Source organism: Schistocerca serialis, unplaced genomic scaffold, assembly GCF_023864345.2.
Source record: "Schistocerca serialis cubense isolate TAMUIC-IGC-003099 unplaced genomic scaffold, iqSchSeri2.2 HiC_scaffold_1353, whole genome shotgun sequence".
NCBI classification, from domain to species: Eukaryota; Metazoa; Arthropoda; class Insecta; order Orthoptera; family Acrididae; genus Schistocerca; species Schistocerca serialis.
In genome coordinates, this window is record NW_026047573.1 from 2,471,171 (window position 1) to 2,497,331 (window position 26,161).

Sequence of the window (26,161 nt, forward strand, 5' to 3'; positions counted from 1 at the left end):
ATGGGGAGATGATGATGATGATGATGATGATGATGATGATGATGATGATGGGGACACAACAACACCCAAACATCTCGGGGCAGGTGAAAAATCCCTGACCCCGCCGGGAATCAAACCTGGGACCCAATGCTTGGGAAGTGAGAACGCTACAGTGAGACCATGAGCTGTGGAGCTCGTGGCATACGTTACAGAAAAGTCACCTCTTGAGTTACGGTTTAAATGACTTCCAGCTGTTGATACACTACCAAATACAGCAGCGGCCTCGTTTGTACTGTGCGTACAGTTACAATGCAGTGAGGCCAGTACACTGATGCTAGCAGTCAAATATGTGTTGTTATGGGTGAATACTATCGATGGCCACTTGGAGGGGTGTGTCACCATGTTTTAAGTATGTTTGTAGTTGGCTGTAGGTGTATGAACTTGCAATAGTTCCCATGTCAGTAGTGAGAGGTTGGCTGTCATCAGTATGCTCTGATGACTGACTGTGCCCTCTGGGAAGCTCTTCATAACTGTATTACGCTGTAAAAAATCATTTACACACATCTTTGTCAAATTACTTTGAAAAAATTACTTCACTACAGTCTTGACACTATCGTATAACATTTCATTGTAGTTTCTTTGGAAAGGATGTTGAATAGTTAACTGTCTACTCAGCAGAATTTAATGTAATGCTGGTGGTGAGCATTGCTTGAAAACTGAGAAACCAAAATGAAGGAGAGTTAAGGCCTAGATAGCAACAAGCTCAGTGTGCTGACCAGAATTTGCTTAGTGAGCTACAGTGCGAGAACAGAAAGATTAGGGAATGGTTCAAGAATGGACAAACCAACATTTCAATTTGTCTTTGTGACAGTAATCTCACATTTTTGCTGGTAAGTAGTGTGGGATAGGGTAAGGATGACCTGCTAACGTGGAAAACACCAAGGAACGCACAGCCACATAGTTTGTCGATTGCAAACATAATTTGATATCTAGTGGGGTTATACAACGTGATGTCCAGTCAGAGCTGGGTGCCTGGTGTGGCGGCTAGAGTCTCGCAATCTACTAACCACTGCACAATGTGAATTTCCAACACACCATCCTACAGTTGACCATCTCATAACCTTGTCAACCCGTGTCATTTCTGCGGAAATAACACTGTACGTGCATTTTTTGACCCGGAGAAAATGTAAAATACTTGCTTGAGGACTGGTATACTCCGTACTCTCTACACATGGGGCTTCTGAGGCTGCCTGCACCATTCCCTTCAGGAATTTTTAAAAGACAACTTTCAAGGTACATAAGGGTTTTGCTTGTCAACCCCATTTATCCAGGAAAATGCTGTGCCTCAGGGATCCGTCCTGAGTGTTGTCCTCCTTGCTGTCACCTTTGATACTGTTATGGCCTGTATCTCGCAGGGCGTATCGGGCTCCCTTTTCATTGATGATTTTTCGATCTATTGCATTCTCCCACAGACTGGTCTCATTGAGCAGCGTCTTCAGTGATTGTCTTTACTCACGGAGCATTGACAAAGGCTTTTGTTTTTCCACTGACAAAACGGTTTGTAGGAATTTCTGACAGTGCAATGGGTTTCTTCCACTGTCTTTACATCTTGAGCCTGTTGCTCTTCTGTCTGCTGAAACTGTGAAATTCCTGGGGCTCATGCTTGATAGGAAATTTTCTTAGTCCTCCCACATCTTACTTGGCTGCCTGCTATACCCTGTCCCTCAATGTCCCATCAACAGCACTTCCTGGGGAGTGGATTGGACCTTCCTCCTCCAGTCCAACAGATCCCTTGTCCATTCAAAACTAGGCTATTGGTGTTCTTTTTATGCATCCATCTTGCACCATCATGGCATCTGTTTGGCTGCTGAAGCATTTTACGCTAGCCCAATTGAGAGTATGAATGCAGAAGCTGCTGAATTACCACAGTCATACTGGTGTGATGTTCTCCTCAACAGGTGCACATGATGTTTGTCTGCCATGCCTGGCTACCCATCCTCTCCCCTCTTTCTTGATGATTCTTTTCACCACCAGTGTTAGGTGCATCCTTCTTCTGTTACTTCCCTTTTGGCTGCTGCTCCAGCATGCTTAAATACATGCTACCTGACACTTTACCAACCTCGGCTTCTTGCGGCAGCCTGTGTTCACTCCAGACTTCATAAGAACACTAATCCAGATTTGATCTATTGCATAAGTTTCTCAACCTTCGCACAGAACGTAGCAATAGCACATTTGTGTACACTGATGGCAGTAAGACTGACTGTGGTATCACGTGTGCCTTTGTCATTTGCATTGACAAATTTCGGTACCAGCTTCCAAAACACAGCTAAGTATTTACAGCAGAGCTCTTTGTTCTGTATCAAGCCACGCATTACATTTGGCAACACAGGCTTTTCAATTGTTATCTGCTCCAGTTCTCTCATATCCCTTCAGATCCCCAGTGCTGCACAAGGTCCATCCCTTAGTGCAACTTGTTCAAGAAAGCTTCCACTTGCTCACTCTTTATGGAGCTACTGTGATGTTTATGTGGGTACCTGGTCATGTCGGTCTGATCAGAAACGCAGCTTCTCTTGTTGCTGCCAAGGCAACAGACTACCTCAGCCTGTTAGTTCTTCCATACCGTCTGATGATCTCTGTGTTGCCATCAGTCCGCAGGTGGTACCCTTGGGCATCACCACTGGTCCCCCCTTCATGGGAACAAGCTCCAGCAAAGTCCATCTGCTTGTCATCAGCCTTTGACAGTTTGGCATTTCCTGACAGAATTCCCTTTTTTCAACCACTTATCTTCTCATTTATGTTTGCTGCCTGAGTTATTACCCATTTTAGCGAAAGCTCCACAGGCGGTTGATCCTGTCTTACCTTTAATCTATCGTAGCAATACAGCAAATGACATTTAATATTTAGTTCAGGACCTCTGTTGTCTCTATGGAAAATTTTATGCAACTTTCTCCACAAGGAATTTTTCAGTTTTAACTGTCTCTCTTCTGTAGATTCGACTTAACGTGCACTTACTTTTAACTTCTTTTTTGTCTTAGTTTTCAGATGCTCTGACATGGGCACATATGACCTTAGTTGTTCTTATGCCCTAGAATAAAACAAATAAAACAATCAAAGTGTTAAGAACATACTTGATGGGGTTTCTAAAAACAAATTCAAATTCAAATTGAATTTAATGAAGATTTCAGATGTGGAAACCTTTTGCAGCTTTGACTGGGCTCCCTTTATGAGTGCTGACAGGAAATGCACAATTGGGTTCTTTAGAAGTGAAGCAGTGTTTCTTCATGTATAAGGAACTATTGAACTCAGTGTCCATGACTTGAAGTGAAAACTGAAGTGATTTGTGTAATCTGATATAACAGAACCCTGGACATGGGACAAAAATAGTTAATGTAGCTGATGTAAATCAAATAAAGTAATTCCATTGGCACCTTTTGATCTGTATTTTCAGAACCTTCTTGCCCCTTTGTGGCCATAACTTATGGCTTAAAATCCTTTTACTATAACCATTTTTTAGGGGAAGAGTAAAGGAAAAAATATGTGAATGATGTACTTGGCTAAATGACATACATAGATAATTTAAAAGTAAAATAGTTCATAAACTGAAATAAGATATTTGTTCTATTACATTGTAGTGGTAAAATTGAGCAAATTGGAATATATTTTGCAATAAATATTTAATTATCAGTCCTTTGCCTTTTAACAACGACAGTATTGCTGAACAGCCTTGAATTCTCTGCATAACAGTTACTCTTGACACATGCACTGAAGACTAAGTTTATTATAAATCAGCATTGTACTGTAAGTGACAGTTGCATGGCATTAGATTGTTAGCCATCTGCCTCCGGGCCACCCCTCTTACAGACTTTCAGGAAAACCAAGCAGATCTATGCTGATCCATCTTACTTCTTCATCACAATTGGACTTGTAGCAATATAACTGATTTTAATTCTGAATATTGTCTTTTTAATGAATAATATAAGATGATTTGAATTACTAGCACATTAGTAAATCCACAAAACATTAATTCTTACTGCAAAAATGTGTTTAGTTCGTATAAGTTGTTAAGCTTGGATATATTCATTCAATGGTGTCATGTTTCTCTAACTAAGATTCAAGAAATTGAAATTCCTTTTCAAACTTAGTGAAGAGGCAGGACATTGAAAGACAGTAAGTACCATCATATAAAATCAGTGTCTCTGACAGGATTTAGATCTTGTTTTCCTGTCAGCTCTCTCACACTACCTGTTTGTTGTTTTACTCCTCCATTTGGCCTCCTGTCTCTCTTCTGCATTCAGATTCTCATCTGAGATCATGAAAACTTTGTACTGCCTGTCCCAATTTGTCATTGGCATTGACTGAATTTTTAAAGATGATTTCAATATTTCATTTATATTTACTGATTTAGCCTATATGACGACTGCAGGGTTGTCTTACTGACCTCCAAAGTGGGAGATAGTGCCACTTTCTTCCAAGGTTGTCTTCAGTGTGGCTATTGTGTGAGGATGAACACTGTGAGCAGCAACATACCTTCCAGCAGCAGGTCAAACATGTTCTTTTATGCAGTTCATATTGATGCTCAAGCTAACTGACTATGTGCTAGATTGCCATGTGAAATGTATATTTACGTGATGAGCCTCATATGATTGAATTTTGTTGCAAGAAGAATGAAATAGTCACCTACTGCTCCAGTGTAAACTTAGAGGTGGACTGTGGTGTGTCTTCCAAAATGTGGAGTTTCAATGGAGTAGTTAAAACACCGTAGGATAGAAGAGCTCATGTCAAAGAATTGGATAAGTAGTTCACTGTGACTTTTCATATTAGAGCACAAGCATTACACATGCACCTAAAATTAAGTAGCTTGTCCCCAAGTTGACCTGGAAAGGAAAGTTGCTACTCACCATTAAACAGAGATGCTGAGTTGGAGATAGGCACAACAAAAAGACTGTCACAAATATAACTGGTTATAGTAGTTACAGGCACTCCTTTTAGGGTATGCAGTACTGTAGTCCAATGTAACACAAATGAATATTGACAAATACTTAACACAGGTTTGTGTATGCTTTTACTTCCAGTTCCAAGAACATCTACCAGCCAGTGCAAGCAGCTGCTTTTTATGCCGTGAAGTGGTGGGAATTACAGGGACTCCCATGACTGCCCTCACCAACACCAGCAGAATTAGCTTCAGCCAGAGGCTGGCTGAAATTATACATATGAGGAATGTAGAAATTGACAGAAAAGGAATGCTCTGTGAAGCATGCTGTTCTGAAATTAATGAGATAGATGAGAAGGAAATGCGAGTAAAGCAGCTTAAGAAATTAATTATACTTCGTGTGCTCGCCAGGGACCCTGATTATGGTAAGCACTGCAGATGTTCCACAATTGAGTCACATTATCTGATTTTTAGTGTTTATGATAATTTTGTCTTGAAACAAATTATTGTGATTTCAGCACATGGGAAAGGGTGGGGAGGGGAATGGTGTGATCATTCTAGTTCAGAGTGGTTTATGGCGGTTATGGAACACTGAGAACCCTGCTATTTTGGTGGAACACCTTGCTTATTTTGAAGGTTAATAAATGTAAAAAACTGAGAATCCTGTTTTATTCAGTGATTACTTCAATTTTCAATTATAACAAACAAAATAGAGATCAGAACAAAACAAAAAATCCTTTTGCAGTTTTCCAAAAAGTTTTATTGTTCTGGTATCCTGGTTGGAGACAGTAAGAAAATTATGAAACATGTCCAGTGAAATGTTCTAAACAGCATTACTCTCCTTTGATTTTCATAGCATTTACTTGTGTGCTCCTAAATCCAGAAATTTAGGTGTAAAGAAAACAAAGTTCACAAGAGATGGCATGCAGTATGGCATCTGAACTACAGAATTCTATATACTGTGCACCTAAATGTGTTAATCATTGGCCTAGTTCTTTGCAACCTTCATCAGATACAGCTTTGAGGACTCGTGTCTTTGGCACACATTGCAACACACTTCTGTGCTATACTGTTGTTTATTACTTCCGCTATCTCTGAAGGAGCTGTGTCAGTGTGGGTTTTATCACAAATGTGTTGCTTTAAATGAGTGGTTCCTGACTGGAAACAAAATAATGCAAAGCTGTATATGTGGAATACGTACCTACTAGACGTGATGTTTCCATCGCTAACCAATCAAATTGTACTCTATACTTCACTGATTAGATCCCCCCTATTTACTTCCTCAATGTGTATGCATTGATTCCAGTCTTACTGCTCACTGCATTGGCTGTCCCATGTTGCAGGATTATTTACACATACATGAGAAGACATTACTGGATGTAGCCAAGCATTATAGACATATTGAATGTCTTCAGAGTGAAACATTATCGAGGCCTGATGAAAGAAATTTGACTTCTACTGCAATAGCACATTGAAACAACTGAATAGTGACACATAAAAATTTCTTTTGCACTCTGGGTATCAGTCTGTTTCCTTCCTAACCCAAATCTCCACAGTAGTGTACCCTGTATATTAGCCTTCTTTGCTTGCGGGTCTACTATATTTCTGTGGGATATCTGACATTGCAGTGCATTTGGACTGAAAGGCCAATATTACATCAGGCATGAATATTTATAAAAGTGTGGTGTCTGTTCCTTTGGATGTCTATTAATTAATTAATTAATTATTTATTTATTTATTTATTTAGCGTCCAATAGATCACACACGTGATACAGGATTTGTCATTTGATTACACGTAACTCATAACAACACATACACAAAATAAATGGACGAACATATACAAACAGCCAAACAAATTACATACACATAGTACATAAGTAGTGTACAAGAACTTATTACACAAAAACAAAAGTACGTGCTCATGATAAACAATCACAGACCATGAACTACGCCTTGTACACAAAATGTATTACAGATGATTAACAGATTTTTCATAAGTACCATAATTATGAAGTTGAAAACACAATTAAATTAGTTTAAATTTTTTAAAAAGTAAGTACAGGTTTCAATCCACAGTTTGAGACAGGTCTTTGCTTACTCTAGTAGCATTTTTCCATCAAGTATTTTTTTTTACTTAATGCTTTAATTATTTTTACCTTTCAATTCTTTAATTGCCTAACATGTTTCTGACTTCTAGTTTTTGCTACATAGGGAATGTGGAAGTCTTTACAATGCCTTGTATTGTGATCATGGTAGCTTGAGTTGATTTGGAGATCGCAGTTATTTTTACTGACCGTTTCCAGGCATTTAAAGATATATATCAATGGTATTGTCAGTATCTTCAGTTGTCTGAATAAGGGTCTACAGTGAGTTTGTGGTGGGCTGTGTGTCATGATACGAATAGCTCTTTTTTGCATAATAAAAATGTCATTTAGTCTTGACCTGGTTTTCTCCCCAAAAGCTTGTGCCACAGCTAGCAACTGATCGGAAATAACTAAAGTACACCGCTCTAATATATTCCTTGCTACATACCTTGGATATTATTCTTAAGGCAAAACATGCTGAGCCAAGTTCCTGAGTAATATAAAAACTGTATTCATTCCAGTTAAAATCTTGGTCAATTCGCATTCCCAGAAACTTCGTGGTGCACATTTTTTCTATTTCTTTGCTATCCAGCATAAGGCACATATTTTCCCCTTGTCACTTTCTCCCTTACTGTATAAAGTTCGTTTCCTTTCTATTTAATGTCAGCTTATTTTAATATAACCATGACTGTATGTATGAGCATTTTTTCTGCTGTAGTACACAGTGATTCTTTTTTATCACTAATTACGATACTCGTGTCATCTGCAAATAGTAGAATTTTGGCTGGGCTATCTGGAGCCTGTATGTCATTGATATAAACTAGAAATAACAATGGGCCCAGAATGCTGCCCTGAGAAACAACTATTTAAATTTGTTTTGGTTCAGATATGGGTTTAAAATTGTGAAGATTCTTGGATGACCTCAGCTCAACAACTTGTGATCTGTTTTGCAGATAGGATTCAAACCAATTTTTAACGGTACCCCTGATGCATATTGCTTCAAGTTTCCCTAGTAATATTACATTGTTCACAGTATTGAAGGCTTTGGCTAAATCTAGATTAATTCCAACAACCTGTTTATTTGACTCAAAATTTCTTACTATTTCTGTGCAATATGGCTGTTTCTGTACTGTGCCATGTTGACTGTTACTTATTAGTTTATGTTTTTCTAGATATTTTGTAACCCTGATTTTCATAAATTCCTCAAGTATTTTGGAGAAGTATGGGAGGAGAGATATAGGTTGGTAATTTTCTATTTTATGTCTGTCACCATTTTTGTGTAGAGGTATCACTTTAGAGATTTTATTTTATCCGGAAATATCTCTTCACTAAGGGACAAGTTTGCTATGTGCACTATAGGTTCGACAACACGTGGAGCAATTTTTTAATTATTGATACAGGTACATCATCCAAACCAGAGGACAATTTGGATTTCAAGCATTTAATGACTTTTAGAACTTAATGCTCGTCTGATGGGATTGCCATCATGCTGGTATTTACCATTGGAGACATCACTGTTAATTGTTGCTTAAAGTAAGGGGAATATTAACAAAATAATTGTTTACATTATTTGCCATGGCTTTTTTTCTATGGGGATATTTTCATTATTTTTAAGATGGATTTCCTGTTCTCTAGTTTGACACAATTTATTTTCATTTTTCTTTTTTTACCACATCATTCTGGACTTGTTACTAGCCTGCCTTATTAATCTATCATTACTTAATAATTTCGCTTTTGATATTACTTTGTGGTAAGTCTGTTTGTATGTTCTCACATACTCAACAAACTGCTGATCATGACATGTTTTTAACTTTAAACTTAGTAATTTCGTGGTTTCACTTGACGTTTTAATTCCGGGTGTACTCCAGGTCCCTTTGGATCCAGATGATCTGTAACTCAAAAGCTTTTTTGGGAAGCACATTTCAAAGTATGCCATAAAAGTGGAAGCAAATGTATTGTAAGCATCATTTGTGTTTGTTTGTGCCAAGACCTCTGGCCAAACTGCATTTTTAACATTATTTTTGAACTGATTACAATTTTCAGTAGAGAAAAATCGTTTGTACTCCTTTTTATTTTCCCCTCCTTGGGAGTTGCAGTGAGATTAAAGGTTAGTGCATTATGATCTGATAATCCTATATTCACATTTGTAACTGCAACTTCATGTGTGACCACATTTGAGAGGATGTTATTTATTAGGCTTTCACTGGAATCTGTTGTTCTAGTGGGAGCTGATACGTGGGGAAACAAGTTGAAGCTTTTAGTATGTCTAAAAACAAGTATTTTACTGAACTCTGGACCAATAGATTAATATTAAAGTCACCACAAAGAATTATGGCAGAGTTCTCATTTGAGAAAAATGTCGAGCATTTCTTCCAAATTCTTAAGAGAGACTTCAGTATCTCCAGATGGTGATCTGCGAATTGCTGCAACAATTACTTTCTTTTCTATGATTAATGGTTTAGCCTCATATCTTATCTTAAATTTAAGCTTGGGATTTAGATAAATGCATACACCACCACCTTTGACATTTTGCCTATAGTACTGACTGGCAAGTTTATAATGTGTGTGACCAAAAGGACTTAAACTATATCTGTACATTGTATAAGGCTCAGTCACAACTTCTGTGCATGTCTATGACAGGTGGTGTGGGCAGCCTATCAAGTTAGGCTGTGGTCTCCTGATCTCACATTTTGTGCTCGCTTACTCAGTTGTGCAGGACTCTGACACTTGTCTCACTCCTCTGTCAACACAGCTTCCCTTTCATGTCGTTTGTCCCCTAACACTGCAGTCAGGTGTCATGTGGTGTAATTATTTAATACAATGATGTATTATATTCTGTACCTTATCTTCTATACTTCTTCTCAAACTCTGTTATAATTACTTTAAAATTCAAAATTGATGCCTTTGACGCATCACATTTAAATAAATAAGTTACTATGTCACTTTTGACTTAACAAATTATTTATTCCCTTCATCATCACACTCGTGAACTACACTAAAAGATCACCTTCATTCAGTATAAAAGAGACACTCACAATAATTTTGAAGGTTCCTCTTCTGTGTCTCACAACATACATCAGTTGTTGAAATAACTCCATCGGCAGCCTATTGCTTTACAGGACAGTGTGGTGACCCCACAGAATACTTATTTTAACACATGTAGTTTGGCACCCAAAGCTGCTGCGATAGCTGTACAGTGCTGAAGGTGCATATTGTCCCCTGATGTAAGTCACCACACACAAAATAGAAATCACACTAATGAACAATATCTGTACGTTTATGTTTGACATGTTGTTTTCTATTGCTCTTTTCATAATGTGTACACAAAACTTCTTTCAAAATGGCATTCATTGATAAGAAGTCATTGATATGTGCATCTCTCCTCTGGAGTGGTACATACAAGCACAGTCTGTGAACATGGTGCCCAGTGAACACAGTCCAAAGTTTTTTAAATTTTTTTTCCTATATGCCATGAATGTGGATTTCTTTTTGTAACTATGGCTTCTGAGATTGGTTATAGCCTCAGTACATCATTGTCCATGATAAAATACGCAAATTTACCCTCAATTGCAGCCATAATTTAAGAGCATGTCACTAAAGTGAACATAAAGTACTTGAAAGATGTTTTCTCTCTGTGTGTACAATAGTATCCAGTGCAGAACAACAGCGGCTACGGTCACCAGAGGCTGGACCCAGTACTGCAGGTGCAGCGAAGTCACCTGGTGAGTAAGAGCCCGTGAGTAAGAGTAAGAGCCCACTGTGGCAGGCTTACATTCCTGCTTTGTACACTAGAGAATCAAATGTATCTGGACACCTATTAGTGGACACTAAGATTTTGTGTTCTCCTTTGAGGACTTGAACTCTTCTGGGGACACTTTGACATTTCGAAATCTCTGTGGGTGGATGCCAGCCCATTCTTCCTTGATAGCTGATACCAGACAAGGTAGAAATATTGGACACAGGGTATGGAGTGAAAATGCCATTTTTAACTAATCCCTAAGACGATCCATTGCTTTCAGGTTGGAACATCGGCAGGCAAGCCTTCTTCAGGAATGCCACTGGTTATAAGCCTTTGCCTAACAATGCTGATACATGAGAGGTACAAGTGTTGAGCTGATCAAATTGGTCGTTGTCTGTGAACTGTTCCTCTGCTGTGTATAGTACACAATACTGTCAAATATGTACTTACCCTTCTGCATTTATCATATCCTGAATAACAATAAGGGGAGAACAAGTTAAAGAGGAGAAATTGCATATTGTTACACTGCCTGCTCTGCACTGCATTGTTGGCAGTAGAGGTAATGGCAGATAATGTTCACTTAGTAGTCACCACATCCAAATTCTTCCGTCAGACACCCACAGAGTATAGCACTGTTTGTCACTCCAAATCTCGTTTCCACTCATCCACTCACCAGCAGTCATAGGTGTTTATGCTACAGTCAGTGTGACTTTATGTTGAACAGAAATATGTTGTTTCCAGAAGCTGCTCAGCCATTGTAACCAGTTTTTCTAACTCCCTGTACACAGCCATTTCCTTAGCGGGCTTCTAGCTGCACTTCAAAACTGAAGAGTGACTGCAGCAGCTAACTGCAAGCTGGTTTTTACTATTTCCTACCACAATGATAGAAGCACTTGTCCATCAGCATACTGTGTGTGCCTGGTCTTCATGTAGCATTGGTTGTTCCTTCACATTTTCACTTAACTGTCACATCGCTGACAGCTGACTTGGGCAAGTTTGGAAGGGCTGAAATTCATCCCTGTGTTAATTATTCAGGTGTAATGCAAAGAAAAGTCCATGTTCAGTGTACTCAGATCCCTGACTGATGAATTCTGCTTACAAAACAGTATTACCTGCCACTTCTTGTAATATACATGATGGCAGTATCTGTTCCCGTAAGAACAATTACCCTGGATGACCATGCAGCTTTGCTAGAAATGAAATAATTAAATGGACACCCTAGCTGAAAACAGGCGGTCATGTACTTCATTGGGGACATGTTGAAAATGTGTGTCCCGACCTGGACTCATTCCCGGGATCGTCTGTGTACATGGCAGACGCTCTATCCATTTGAGCCACCGCGGGCACGGAGGATAGTGCGTCTGCAGGGACTTATCCCTTGCACACTCCCCGTGAAATCCACATTCCCAACATATCCACACCACTACATTCGTAGTGTGCCTAACAGATGTTTGCTGATCATACTCATTACTTGTGGCAGATTAATCTACCAAGTCCCGTTCGAGTTTGGGCATATCGTGTGCGTTCGCACAAGAAGGTCAATGTCCGGGAAGCCGTATTTTAACTATATATGATGGTAGTATCTGTTCTTGAAAGAACAATTACCTTGGATGACCATGCAGCCTTGCTAGAAATGAAATGGTAATTAAATGGATCGAGCGTCTCCCATGTAAGCAGAAGATCCCGGGTTCGAGTCCCGGTCGGGCCACACATTTTCAACATTTCCCCAATGAAGCACATCACCGCCTGTTCGCAGCTAGGGTGTCCATTTAATTTCACTTCCTATAATAGTAGATCCACCTCTCATTGAATTAAAATGCTCAGTTGCACGTTACATAAGGGTGCCCAGGTATTTTGATTGGATAGTGGGTTTATAGTTCTTATCTATGTGATTTCTGCAACCCCTTAGTCAGTTCACCATTCACAATTGAATTAGAATCCAGAAATCACAATATATTTTATTATATTTATGTTTTTGAATATTGAGGACTTTGATTTGGGGCGAGTATTTACTGACTTACAGAAATACAAAGTTTACCTATATAGCTGTGGAAATATGTGTGCTGAGAATTACAGGGAGGGAAAAGGAAACAGAAAAATGGACAGGGAACAGGCAGGAGTAGGAGACGTAGTGGGGAGGTAGTGGAGATGAGTGACAAATGTAGTGATGGAGTGAGTGACAGATAGGATAAGACAATTACATGCTCCTATCCTAGAGAGGTGAGTGGGGGGAACATTGAGGTGACAGTCTGGTGAGAGGCATTGAGTGGATATCAGGCTACATGGACTACAAGCTGCAATGCCTGTAGCTTGAGACCAGAATACCAGGAGAAGCCAGGGAAGAGGCTTAATCAAACAGTGGGACTCCAATGAATGAATGAATGATGTGAGTAGAAGAAACTGAGGATGATTTGTATTTTAAAACTGAACATTTTTGTACAACCTATTAGGGTAGTAACTTAAATGGAAATATTGGGGTGTGAATCTAGTTTACAAATGGTCATAGCTGATGCGTTCAGCACTACCATAAATAATTTGATACTAACATTTTCAGGGGCTCCCTTAACCTTTCTGTGGTCAATCAGACATAAAGGTCCTGCCAAAATGTTTGTTTCAGAATCTGCACAACCATAGGAATGTTCCATTTCATTGTGTACTGTAATCTGTTGTTCAGTTTATGTACAATTAAAACCCAGAAGCTGACAGGTGATGCTAGAATGTGTTTTTTTTTCTTTGTTGGTACAGAAGTGAGTACAGTATGTTTTGTAGCAGGAGCTTCCTATCTTTGGCTTAATTGTGGATGGAAAAGACAGTGTAGATATTATTTATCTTTGTTACATTATTTGCTAGGTATATACTATTTGACATATATTTTCACTGATAACTCATTCTTGAAGAAAACTGATGTCTGTGTCTTGTAACTAAAATTAATGCATGTCTTTATTAATGAAAATCATATAAAAATCGTGACTGTAGTTGGAAATCTACCACCACAAATGTACAGATACTGTTCTTTTGATGTACTGTTTTTCTTCTTTCTCGTGAGATAGTGTACTGGAGACATTTGTTTTCTTTTCCTTATTTTGTCTTGAATGTCTCAATAGTTTCTTGGAATTAATTGTTTACAATTATTTATGGAGCTGTCTTTTGAATTACGGGGAGGGTGGTTATGAAGAATACAGTCAGCAGAAATAAGATTTCTATGATCTACTTTATAACATATGAAAGCTGATCACCTCTGAAATGAAGGTGCTGGGAGTGTATAGTAGAGTGAAAACAACTGAAGCATGTGGGATGAATGTGTCAATGCTTTTGGAGAGAATGGCTGATAATACAGTATCACTTCCTGTTCACTAGATTTGTCTCTGGTGCCAGTACCTTTGTTCATAAAATATTTCCCATCAAGACTTTCACTACAGTTTGATCCCAGACCAATCTGTTAGTCTTTCTGCCTCACCTCTCTACAGGGAGTCCAGCAGGGAGCTGCCTTGCCCCATCTGCCACCCACACTCGTGGTCATATGTCCCACCTAATGTGGATGATCCATGCACATGGAGAGAGATGTGCTCAGGTAGCCATGAACATTAGAACTTCATTGGAACACAGAAGGCACATGATAATGTTGGGCAAGTGAAACAGCTTCCTAGTGCAAGCAACATAAAAATACTCCTGATATGCTGTAAGGTTGTCACTAATATGAGCTAAGCTGAGCACTGCAAGTTGCACTGATGATGTCCTAGATTCCAATGTTGCTGTGCTCAGAGGAAAAGTGTTGACTGTAACAGCAGCCAAAAGTATGAACTGTCATCCCCATGGAGGAGATGGCAGTGGCATCCATGAGGCACACACCTGGAAGAAAAATACAGAAATTGGGCCAAGACATCAGTAAGGAGGGATGATGATGTGGAATGGTGCAGGTAGAAAGATACCAGGATGAAAGAAAGAAGTGGCACAAGGCATTTTAACACGGAGCAAAACCATTCAAACACTATGCAGAAGCACTTGAACACAGAGATGAAGGCTACCTAATGGATCACAAGACACTGGTAAAAAGCTTCCAGAGACAAAAAAGGAATTATAAAAGCACAAGAAGAGAGATGTTCCTGAGTGGACAAGAGGAAGAGTGTTTCATTGTGGCACAGATGGTACATGCCAACATGAAGCAAATGAAACAACTTTCTGATGAAGGCAAGGAAGAGAATGCCCTGATGCATGAAAAGATTGCCACTAATATGAAAACTATTCTTGAAGCTTCCAGTTGAGCACCCTGTCTGTAACAACTGACAAACACTGCTGTAGGTTGCACTGGCAATGCCAATATTGTGGGCCGCATTCTTATTAATATAGTCATGCATTCCAAAGTAGATAGTTGATGTCGAGTCTGGAACTTGGGTTGGCTAGTGAGCCACTGCACATTCCCCTACAAAGGCTATGTAGTGGAGAAATACTGTTAAGTTGTCCAGTGTTGCATGGCTCCAGGGTGGAAACCGTGCAGTGTCTGTCATTGGCAAGATCCGCTGCACTGAGGGTGAGTTTCAGTTTCAAGCCTGTTAAGATGCCAGCAACTGACATACCTCTGTTGTGTGGCATAAGGCAGAATTGTAAAGCACCAGCCAGATGCTACTCCACCCACTTCCACCTCATTCCTATTATGTCTCCTAATCCATCCTGTTCCCATACGCATCAGATTTTCTTTCTGTCTCACCTCTACAAAAAATCCACCTGAGAAATAATCTGCCTCACCTGCCACTCATTCTCCTCACTACTTGTACCCATCTGTAAGTAAAGAAAGGAGTGTTACATTGAATGTGTTTGATGTGGCATTATTACTGCACAAACAGCAAAAATGTGGTAAGTGATAAACATTTTTGCTATTACTTTCTGTGGGGTATCTGTGAGAGAAATTCATCATAATTTGAAATTATTGGTGAAGTTTTCTGCAAAACACCAAGTGCTCTCATTGCCAAATACTGGATGAATATAATGTCGGTACATGAATGCAATTAGTGAAGGTGCATAAACAAGCTTACACACAGTTCCTAAATGTTAAACGTGACACTGTGTTAACTGTGTAACATAAGATTGTATGTTTTATTAAGCAGATTTTAAAATTTGATCAATAATTATGTGAAATGATGACAATAAACATTTATTTGTCCCTGCCAGTCTTCAGATAGCAAGCGTGCAACCGGAATAAAGTTCTGGCTTTCTGGAACTCGGTAATATTGATGGTTGTTTATAATTGAGTAGATTAGATGCTCAATTATACACTGATCCGTACTTTTTCTAAAAGATATAAACAATTGATTCTGTTCTTTATCAGGTCGTGTTGAAACACACTTTATCACTAGTTTGTTTTACTTGTGCAGATAAAGTATTTTTTATATTAACACGCAAATTCTTTTTTTGTCAATCAGGCCCTGCTAAGGAGGAAGGCACGCGTCCCATCGCTCAGGTGAGTGAAAGTAGTGGATGCACGTATGAGACTGGCAGAGCAAGTGTGATTTTCACCAGTAGCATATAAAGTTTGGTTCTGTGGCATGTAATGAACCCCACACTGCTTCCTGTCCTCCTCCCAGGGTGAGGACATATTTCATCAGCTCAGGGCTTTGAACCGTTAAAATACTTCCTCCTATTCTGAGCTACTCTGCACACTACCAACTTGCTTAATCAAATAAACTCCTTTATTAATATCCTATTCATCTCCATTTCAGTCTCATTGCATCTCCCATGGCAGTCTGTTTCCTGACATCACAAACTTTGCAACTTCTTTAGCACTGTTAACTGAAATGCTATCTCAAGTCTAAATTACTTGCTAAATGAACCAAAAAATATCTCAAAGACCACTCATATACTGGCTCTTAATTTAAAACAAGTAACTCTCTTTAATTATTAATGTCAAGTCATGTGTCATTGGTTAGTGTACAGAATCTTACTGACAGCTCGACTTCATCTTCGTTCTCCTGGTGTAATGGCAGTTGTCATGATGCTGACAGTTCTAGGGGGAAGGCACATTGCTGAACAAGAATGAGACAGCAAGGAATAAACCCATGGACTGGTTGTTTGTGTTGCCATCATCATTTGTGAAAGTGGCATGGCTGGACCATGTAAAATTTGGGGATTTGTGTGGATGCTGATAACCACGCCATTGAGTGCCCCCTAACCAGGTATCATCATCATCATGATAGAATAAAACACTGAAATCATCATGAACTGTGAAGAACGATAAACTAATTATCGTTATCCCACCCTCCAGATATGCTGCATCAATCTCCACTAGATTTTGTGTGTTGTGGTTGGCAGGTGTTACTAGAGGAGGCCAAAATGCATGCGTTTTAACTCACGCAGGTTGACGTGAGGTCTCGAACAGGACAAGGAAATTAGAATTTAGAAAAACTGACTTAGCTGGTGGAATACTTAACTTTAATCCATTAATGATGAACGTCTGTCTTGATGGTACATGATTCACAATATCAATAGTAACTGATATGGGCCCCTTGCTAGGTCGTAGCAAATGAGGTAGCTGAAGGCTATGCTAAACTATCGTCTCGGCAAATGAGAGCGTATTTTGTCAGTGAACCATCACTACAAAGACGGTTGTACAGCTGGGGCGAGTGCTAGGAAGTCTCTCTAGACCTGCCGTGTGGTGGCGCTCGGTCTGCAATCACTGATAGTGGCGACACGCGGGTCCGATGTATACTACCGGACCGCGGCCGATTTAAAGGCTACCACCTAGCAAGTGTGGTGTCTGGTGGTGACACCACATTATGCACAACAGAGAAGGGTATAAAAGTTTAAAGCCATCATTTGAATTAAAAAAAAAAAAAATCACTTTGTGGTGGTGACCATTGTTCATCGGTACTATAGGCATTGTGAGATGTACACCTTTACCAAAGCGATGTGTTACACCATAGTTGATACTCATTAAACATGACAATAAATATTCCTTAAAATCGACACTTATCACTTACTGTTGTCTAAAATGCTTACTGATTGCAGTTGGGAACTGAGATTTCTCCATTTTTGAGCAAATATCACAAACACAAATGACAGGTACTCGCAATTGCAAACACATTTCAAAGTACCTTTCTAGAATGATATCAGACTCATTCTCCTTCATACATTCATGGCCTATCCAACTTCCTAAACTCTTCTGAAAATACTTTCCTGCTTGTGAAATAACTACCAAGTAAACTACTTTGAGAGGTATACTTGTCATAGTGTTTGTTATGTTTGACACGTGTTGATTTGTAATTCAATAAAACTACCTTAGTGAACTTAAGCACATGCATCACAAATTGTGCAGTGTGATTTCAAAGTAACTGTTTAGTTACTTTTGTCGTTAGGGATTTGCTTTCAGTAACATTAATATAGGTCTCTGGTATATTAAACAGAATTTAATGATCATTCTTGTGATCTTTCAGATCTTGCATTGACTTACTTGCCAGCTCCCATGACCATGGCAAACAGTCCTTTATCCAGTAAGTGGTTTTTTTTTCGTACATCTTGTTGTTTAGGACCAATATGTGGCACAAATCTTAAAGGTCGGGAATGTGTCAGATAAAATAAAATATTTAAGAAACCAAAAAAGAGGAGCCATAAGTTTATGTAAATGCAGTCAAGAATGTAACACAGGAATGGCCGCTGAGGTGCCACCTCTCCATCTCTTTCCTCCTCCTCCTCTTTCCTAATCATGACATTATTCCAATGGAATATTAGTGGCCTTCAATCCAAAAAGATGACTTGCGGCTGCTCTTGGAATCGCAGCCTCTGCTAGTTCTCTGCCTGCAGGAAACAAAATTGCATCCTCCTGACTGATTTGAGCTTTTGTATTTCTTCCCAGTCTGCTTTGACTCCCTCTCTCCAAAGATGGCATTCCATATCGTAGGAGGAGAGAGGGGAGTCATGCTGCTCATATGGAAGGACGTTCAAAGTCAACCTTTCTCCCTGACTACCCAGCTTGAAGCTATTCCTGTCCGCGTTTTACATTCCTCTCCTGAACTTTTCCATATGTACTGTTTACATCCCTCAGTCATTCGGTGTCGTGGACAATCTTCATCCAGCTTACTGGCCAACTCCCTCACCCCTTTCTGCTGCTCGTTGACTGTAATGCACACCATTCTCTTTCGAAATCTCCCAGAACCTGACAGAGAGGTGCCCTCTAGGCTGAACTTCTCAGTCACCTTAACCTCATTTGCCTTATCGTGGGAGTACCCATCTTCCTTTTATACTACATGCACTCCTACCCATATCTGGAAATCTCCTGCACTGCCCAATTTGCCCATCATCTCATCACTGTCTCTAGTACGTACTCGAGCAACCATTTACCATTTGCTATCCATTTTCTGACTCCTACGCCACATATATGCACACCCAAATGGCAACTTTCTAGGGATGACTCGAGATTTACTGTTCCCTGGCACCCTTTGAGTAACATAATTTCTCCAGTTGTGATGGCCAGGTAGAGTATCTTACAAATGCCATCATTACCACCACACAATATTCCATTCTCGCCCTTCATCTTTACTGTGCCATGTCCCAGTGCCTTTATTGACTGAGCTGTGTTGTGACTCAACTCACATGCAGAGATGTGTTCTCCATGTTTTTAACCATCATTCTATGATGGCAAACTGCATTCATTATGAACAGTTGCATGCACAGTGTCATTGCACCCTTCAGGATAGCAAAAATCTAGCTAGATTTCCTTAACTAGTTCTTCTAACAGTTCCACTACCTCATCTGTTGTATGGGCCCTGCAGGACCAAGATCCATTGGGCTGCTATTCTGCGGAGATTTCAAGCTCCACCCACTATCATTCTGCCTTCCTCCACCAGAAACAAGTGGAGGAGGCTTGGGTAGTACCCTTATTTTGGCAGATTATCGAGTGCTACAAGCTGCCTTTAGTATGAGGGGGCGAGAACTTGCTCTCACTTCCTATCGATCCTCCAACACAGTGCTGGACGATGTTTGCATTCAGATGTTGCTAAACCTTTCTTTTGTGGGCAAGCACTTGCTCTTTCTTATGTACAACTGCATCTGGGCAGAGGGCGCCGTTTGCCAGATGCCAGCATAAAGACACTGTCATTCCCATACCCATACCCAAGCCCAGTACGGAAAAATACCTTCCTTCTAGTTACTGCCCCATTTCTCCCACAAGCTGTGTTTGCAAACTGATGAAACATGTAATTCATGCCTGGCTGGTATAGTGACTAGAGTGTGGCAATTCACTGACCACTGTACTGTGCAGATTTTGATCAGGCCGTCCTGCAGCTGACCATCTCATCACTTTGTCAACGTGTGTCGCGAATGGTTTTCTGTGGATATATCAGACACTGCCAGTGTTTTTAAATTTGCAGAAAGCCTGAAACACCTTCTGAAGGATGGGTATTCTTGATCTCTCTACATGTGGCACTTCTGAGGCCACATGCCCCATGTCCTTCAGGTATTTTTAAAGTATTGATTTTTCAAGGAATGTTGGTACTGCCTTGTCAGACACCTTTACCAGGAAGTTGGTGTGCCTCAGGGTACTGTTTTGAGTGTGACCCTCTTTGCTATTGCCTTTAACCTTATTATGTCCTGTCTCCTGCAGGTCATCTCCAGCAATCTACTGTTGCTCACCTCTACCCTGTTACCCTCCCACACCTTGTCCCAGCCTCCTCCTTACCCCCACGTGATTGCCTGTTTAATCATGTGCAACTGCTCGCAGCCTGGCTTCAGCTGCCAGAGAGTGTGATCACGTGTGTGAGAGTTGCATTTGCGTGAGTATGTGAGTGTATGTTATCTATATATAACAGAGGCCTTGTTCACTGAGAGCTCACTTTCTTACAGTTTTTTTTTTTTTTTGTCGTGCCTGTGTGCCTTCCATGGTATTGTTAAATTCATTTCTGAAAATTGCGATGGCTTGGGGCATTGAGGTGCTGAGGTAGGGGTCAGTGTACACTCATCAGCAAACAAACAATTGTGCCTTATTAGACAAAAGCCTGGAAAGATCAGACCATTTGGCAATAGTGCCGTAAAAACCACACCAGGGATTGATCTCGGTGAGATGAGTGTCATTGGTGTGGTAAATGTGAGGTGTCTGATACTCAGTATTCATGCTAGTGATCGCTTACTTAACTGCATAGGTTATGGACCTGACTCTCGGAATGTTCAATTCACTGACATAAGCACACTCTTAGCCTTAGTATATTTATTGGCATTCAGATTGTAAGTGCTCACTGTCTACCATTCAAGCAACTAAGAATGGAAGACCAGTTTTACCAACAAGTTTTTTGTTTTCCACTGCCACTCATATTCTTCATTTTGCAGCTTGAAAATATATCTCTGCATGTTTTGGAATAAAGGTTAAGGCCTCAAAATTACCTGCTCTTCCCAAATCCATTCTCCATGGTGAAATGATAGAAGCATTGCACGGTAACCTGAAGGTGCAGAGTTCAAAGCTACACATTTCCATTTTTTTATTGTTTTTGCAAATTCACTAGAAAGAGAGACAGATTTTTTTGACATTTATGCAAATAATGGAATTGTGTGTCTGAGTAATGAAATAGCTGCTCTTGTTGTGTGTGGGCTTCACTCTGTTTCAGGTACATGTATTAAACTACCTGTAGCTAAAGTCATGAAAGTTATAATGTTTTATGATAGAGAAAATAACCAACAACAAAAGCAACATTTGAAGAGCTCTTCTTAAAAGACAGAATGAAACATGATACCTTGAACAGTTCATGATAAGAAATGTTACACACTACTACAACCACACTTAATACTTACCATCCTTAAATGTTTAAAGCAGTGGTTAAAATTTCCCAGAGTACTTTGACAAAGTGTGAACAAATAATGATGTACTTTTGCACCTACATATAGCCATTAAAGCTCTAATGAATGGGCAGGCAGCATTATCAAATTAGTTATCAACATTACTGGGTCAGCTACTTGTCAGAGAATATTAACTATAATCTATTAAATCTATTATGAACTACCAGAAAAAAGAATGCCAACAATTAAAAGCTTCCAGATGCATTTGAACTCGGATGCTGGCATCTTAAGTACTCACTTATGTGCCTTTACTGATGTAGATGTAGAATGGGTGCCAAGTTTGATATAATTATTTGAACACAAACCAGATCTCATGGCAAAGAATAGAAACAGTAAAACTAATGATTCACAGTATCATCCAGTTGCAGGCCTAGGTAAGCCAAGTGTTGCAACAAAACATTTGATCATATTCCATCAGATCTCATCTGTCACATGTGCCAAACTATAACTTCACTTTCCATTACAGTGCTTGTGTATAGTCCAGCACAATATCAACATTGTGAAGTGCGCTTCCACAAACATTTCTACAGCAAAAAGAGATCAAATTTCTTCACGGGGTTTACAATACTATTCAGGTTTTCATCACACAATGTTTGTCTTGTACGGGAGTGCTAGTGTACTGCATATCGTGCTTGAAAACGGGAACAGGGAGAAGGGGAAGATAAGGAAGATGATGGCGAGGTGAGTTGCAGTCTTGTGTTAGACCATCATAGCAACAATAGTTGCGGGCACAGATCAGTGGAAGATGTCATGGAAGGCCTTAGAACATCACTGAGACCCTAATTACAAGTAACAGACATAAGAAATAAATGAATACACCTTTGGTAGTCGTTACCCATGCCCTGGCTCCAACTCAAACCATTAATGTTTGCTTGACTGTGATATTCCTGTGGTGCTGCTTGTGAGTGGATGACTGTAACTGGGGTATTGTCAGAGGTGTTAGTCATCAGAAATGGCATATTAGTCCAATGCTGATTTCTCTCTTGTCATGCTGATAAATGGCAAAAATGTTAAAGGAAATTTTGTTCAAATATGTGGCCTGTCCTCAGTGTAAGCTGTGCAAGGTTAAGCAAACGTCTGCAGTATGCAGATGATTTGGCTTTCCATCCATGCTTGTCACATATCTGGCAGAGTCGTGAATTTCTATGTACCCTGTGTTGACATGACAAATATTAAGGGGTAGTAACATGCATTTTTAAAGCTATGCAAATTCACCCCAAGGGTGACTATGGGAGTGGAAGTTGCCTGAGTATTGGGAACTTTGGATAAAATATCAACCTGTGTGATTGATGAATCTTTGGAATGTCAGAAGTCTACCCCTACTGTAAACAGAATTTTAAAGAATTTTGTTGAAGGAGGCACTATCAGCAGAATGCCTGGCTCAAGATACTGAGCACACAGCAGGATAACACATAGCTTGCCTGTAAGAGCCAACTAATCCCTCCCCTAGATACGAAGCAGTTGTAGTGAGTGACCAACTTCCCAGTTCCAATGATGCAGTTAGTTGAGGGCCAAGGAAAGCTGTACTGCACGCACAATGATCCACTATAAAACAGGAACTCAGTGAGGAAATGTTACACTGGCTGGCAGCCACAGAGCTACATCTGAATGCAATGTGAAAAAATGTATTTTTTACAGATAAGTTGTCTTACCAAGACCAAACCGTAGTTTAGCAGCCGCGAGGGTCCAGACATAATGGCAAATAAGTGGTGACAACAGGTAGTACTAGCCGATTGCCAGTTTCCCGGGGGCGTCGGTTTCCCCGCCGGGGGCGTCGGTTTCCCCGCCGGGGGCGTCGGTTTCCCCGCCGGGGGCGTCGGTTTCCCCGCCGGGGGCGTCGGTTTCCCCGCCGGGGGCGTCGGTTTCCCCGCCGGGGGCGTCGGTTTCCCCGCCGGGGGCGTCGGTTTCCCCGCCGGGGGCGTCGGTTTCCCCGCCGGGGGCGTCGGTTTCCCCGCCGGGGGCGTCGGTTTCCCCGCCGGGGGCGTCGGTTTCCCCGCCGGGGGCGTCGGTTTCCCCGCCGGGGGCGTCGGTTTCCCCGCCGGGGGCGTCGGTTTCCCCGCCGGGGGCGTCGGTTTCCCCGCCGGGGGCGTCGGTTTCCCCGCCGGGGGCGTCGGTTTCCCCGCCGGGGGCGTCGGTTTCCCCGCCGGGGGCGTCGGTTTCCCCGCCGGGGGCGTCGGTTTCCCCGCCGGGGGCGTCGGTTTCCCCGCCGGGGGCGTCGGTTTCCCCGCCGGGGGCGTCGGTTTCCCCGCCGGGGGCGTCGGTTTCCCCGCCGGGGGCGTCGGTTTCCCCGCCGGGGGCGTCGGTTTCCCCGCCGGGGGCGTCGGTTTCCCCGCCGGGGGCGTCGGTTTCCCCGCCGGGGGCGTCGGTTTCCCCGCCGGGGGCGTCGGTTTCCCCGCCGGGGGCGTCGGTTTCCCCGCCGGGGGCGTCGGTTTCCCCGCCGGGGGCGTCGGTTTCCCCGCCGGGGGCGTCGGTTTCCCCGCCGGGGGCGTCGGTTTCCCCGCCGGGGGCGTCGGTTTCCCCGCCGGGGGCGTCGGTTTCCCCGCCGGGGGCGTCGGTTTCCCCGCCGGGGGCGTCGGTTTCCCCGCCGGGGGCGTCGGTTTCCCCGCCGGGGGCGTCGAATGCTTCCTCAGCAGCAGGCCGTATGCCCACATTTTGAAGAAGGTGGTGCTGCATTTAGTGTGAATGCTATATTGTGGAGGGGAATTCATGCTACAGGAGGAATATTCACTTGTGTATAGGTCTGCTCATTCAACTGCAGCTGTCCAAGATAGACATTAATGTAATGGACTGGCTGTGAGAGACTGCTGACTTGAACACAATGGAAGTTATGTATGTGTAAGTAGCATGAACACACAGAGAACTGGCTGTGAAACACACCATTTATAGCTGATGCTCTTTTGGACTGCTTTTTTTGAAGCCTCGGTGGGGTTGTTTCTTCTGACAAATGGGTCCAATGCCTCACAGATTCAGTGCCAGGGTGCATGACTGAAGTCAGAAGTAATGGGGCATTCTGGATAAAATGTTATGGACTGAGAACATTTTACTTTCTTTCCTTGTTCTTCTGTGCAGTGTTCTGCCAGTGAGAGCCAGCACAAAATCTCTTGGTGACGGAAAAATATCAAAGATGAGAGAAAGAAATTTGAGCTAGTTCTAGTTGGCATTATCCTTGTACCTGAAATAAATTTATTTTAATTTAATATTTTGAGTATTACATTCCCTTTACTTGCTCTCTGCCTACATACATGAAATGAATAAGCCAAGAGTGCCCCTTTTTAGGGCTATTTTTTGTTATGTCAAATTCATCTCTCTCCCACTCTATTGCCACCCATCAGTCTCGGCCAAAAATGTGCAAAATACATCTCTCTCTCTCTCTCTCTCTCTCTCTCTCTCTCTCTCTCTCTCTCTCTCTCTCTCTCTCAAACACACACACACACACACACACACACACACACACACACACACACACACACACACACACACACACACACACACACACACACACATCGGCAAATTGGACAAAACGTGTTTATTTCTTGTCTGAATCCTGGGCTACAGCAATGAACTTTGTCCACAGATTGTTCTTCCTTCATGTAATGGAGGAAAAATGCAACTGTGGACACTGCATCATGTAATTTCCCCATGCATCCTCCACAGCCTGACTAAACACAGCTTTGTTAGAGGCCATCTGATCTCGACTGTCGGTCATTTGTCCCAATCAGTGCTACCTAACAATAGCAAGACCGTGCACTCAATTTGCTTACTAAATCACAATCTGTCTTACATCACTGCACCCTTCGGTAAGAGTTATAGATTTGGTGAGTGGGAAGTAACTATACTGCCACTCATCTCAGACATTTCATACTTGCAGAACTGCAGTGCGAAAGGTGGGAGGTAGGGTGGGTGGGAGGGATGTAGGAGGGAAGTCAGTATGGAACTGATGTAGCAGAAAATCAGTTGTAAAGTAAGCACCACTTGGTGTTAGGCTCATACTCACCCAGTTTATGGACTGCAGTTGTTCTTGTTGTTGTTATTGTCAGTCCGAATGGGGTTTGATGCAGTTCTCCACTCTGGTCTACCTTGTGCAAGCATCCTTGGCTCTCTGTAACCATTATTAAATTCATTATCATGTGTTTAAATCTGGTAGGAGGCATACAGTAATGATTGTAACACAGTACCACATGGAATGACTTCAGTGCAGTCACCACCAGCAACTTCTGTGCAAATAACTGGTCAGAGAATTCTGTACTGCCTTCACAGAGTGAATAAAAGTACTTGTTGCTCATGAGGTACTGCAGTGCTGGAAGTTAAGCCGCGTCCTGTTAGCAACTGACACAAGCTGAGTGGACCAAAATCCATTTAGTTCACTTTCAGAGGACTAATTCCAGACCACTGCCGTAGCCCCTCAATGAGCTATGGACATATGTGGACGTGTTTAGTCAGATGTTTTTACCTATTTTTCCACTTTTTGTTTCCATTTTAATTTCTTGTATTTCCTTTGTTTTGACTGCCATTGGGACCCTAGTTGTTGGGCTGCCCCAGTCCAATTATGCTCTTACTCAAGTCACTACTCGACAAAAAATTCTTATTTGCAGTTTCCTCTTTATTGGATGTGTTCAC

At 41.3% G+C, this 26,161-nt stretch overlaps 1 protein-coding gene across 1 annotated transcript; it reads right to left on the reverse strand.

Annotated features, from left to right (window-relative positions):
- Nucleotides 1-384: 384 nt before the first annotated feature.
- Nucleotides 385-24,195, reverse strand: LOC126440166 (uncharacterized). The gene is made up of 2 exons (XM_050090608.1): nucleotides 23,311-24,195; nucleotides 385-519 (listed from the first exon to the last, which is right to left on the reverse strand). The coding sequence occupies exons 1-2, from the start codon at nucleotides 24,193-24,195 to the stop codon at nucleotides 385-387; spliced, it is 1,020 nt and encodes a 339-aa protein (XP_049946565.1).
- Between the last annotated feature and the right edge of the window lie 1,966 nt (nucleotides 24,196-26,161).

What these genes read in the sequence shown, in the direction of transcription:
- LOC126440166 (XM_050090608.1), bottom strand. Translation starts at nt 24,195, where the DNA reads ATGTGGGCATACGGCCTGCTGCTGAGGAAGCATTCGACGCCCCCGGCG. An exon ending in CGGGGAAACCGACGCCCCCG is followed by an intron (nt 520 to 23,310) that starts GCGGGGAAACCG and finishes GATTTTTTACAG; the next exon opens with CGTAATACAGTTATGAAGAG.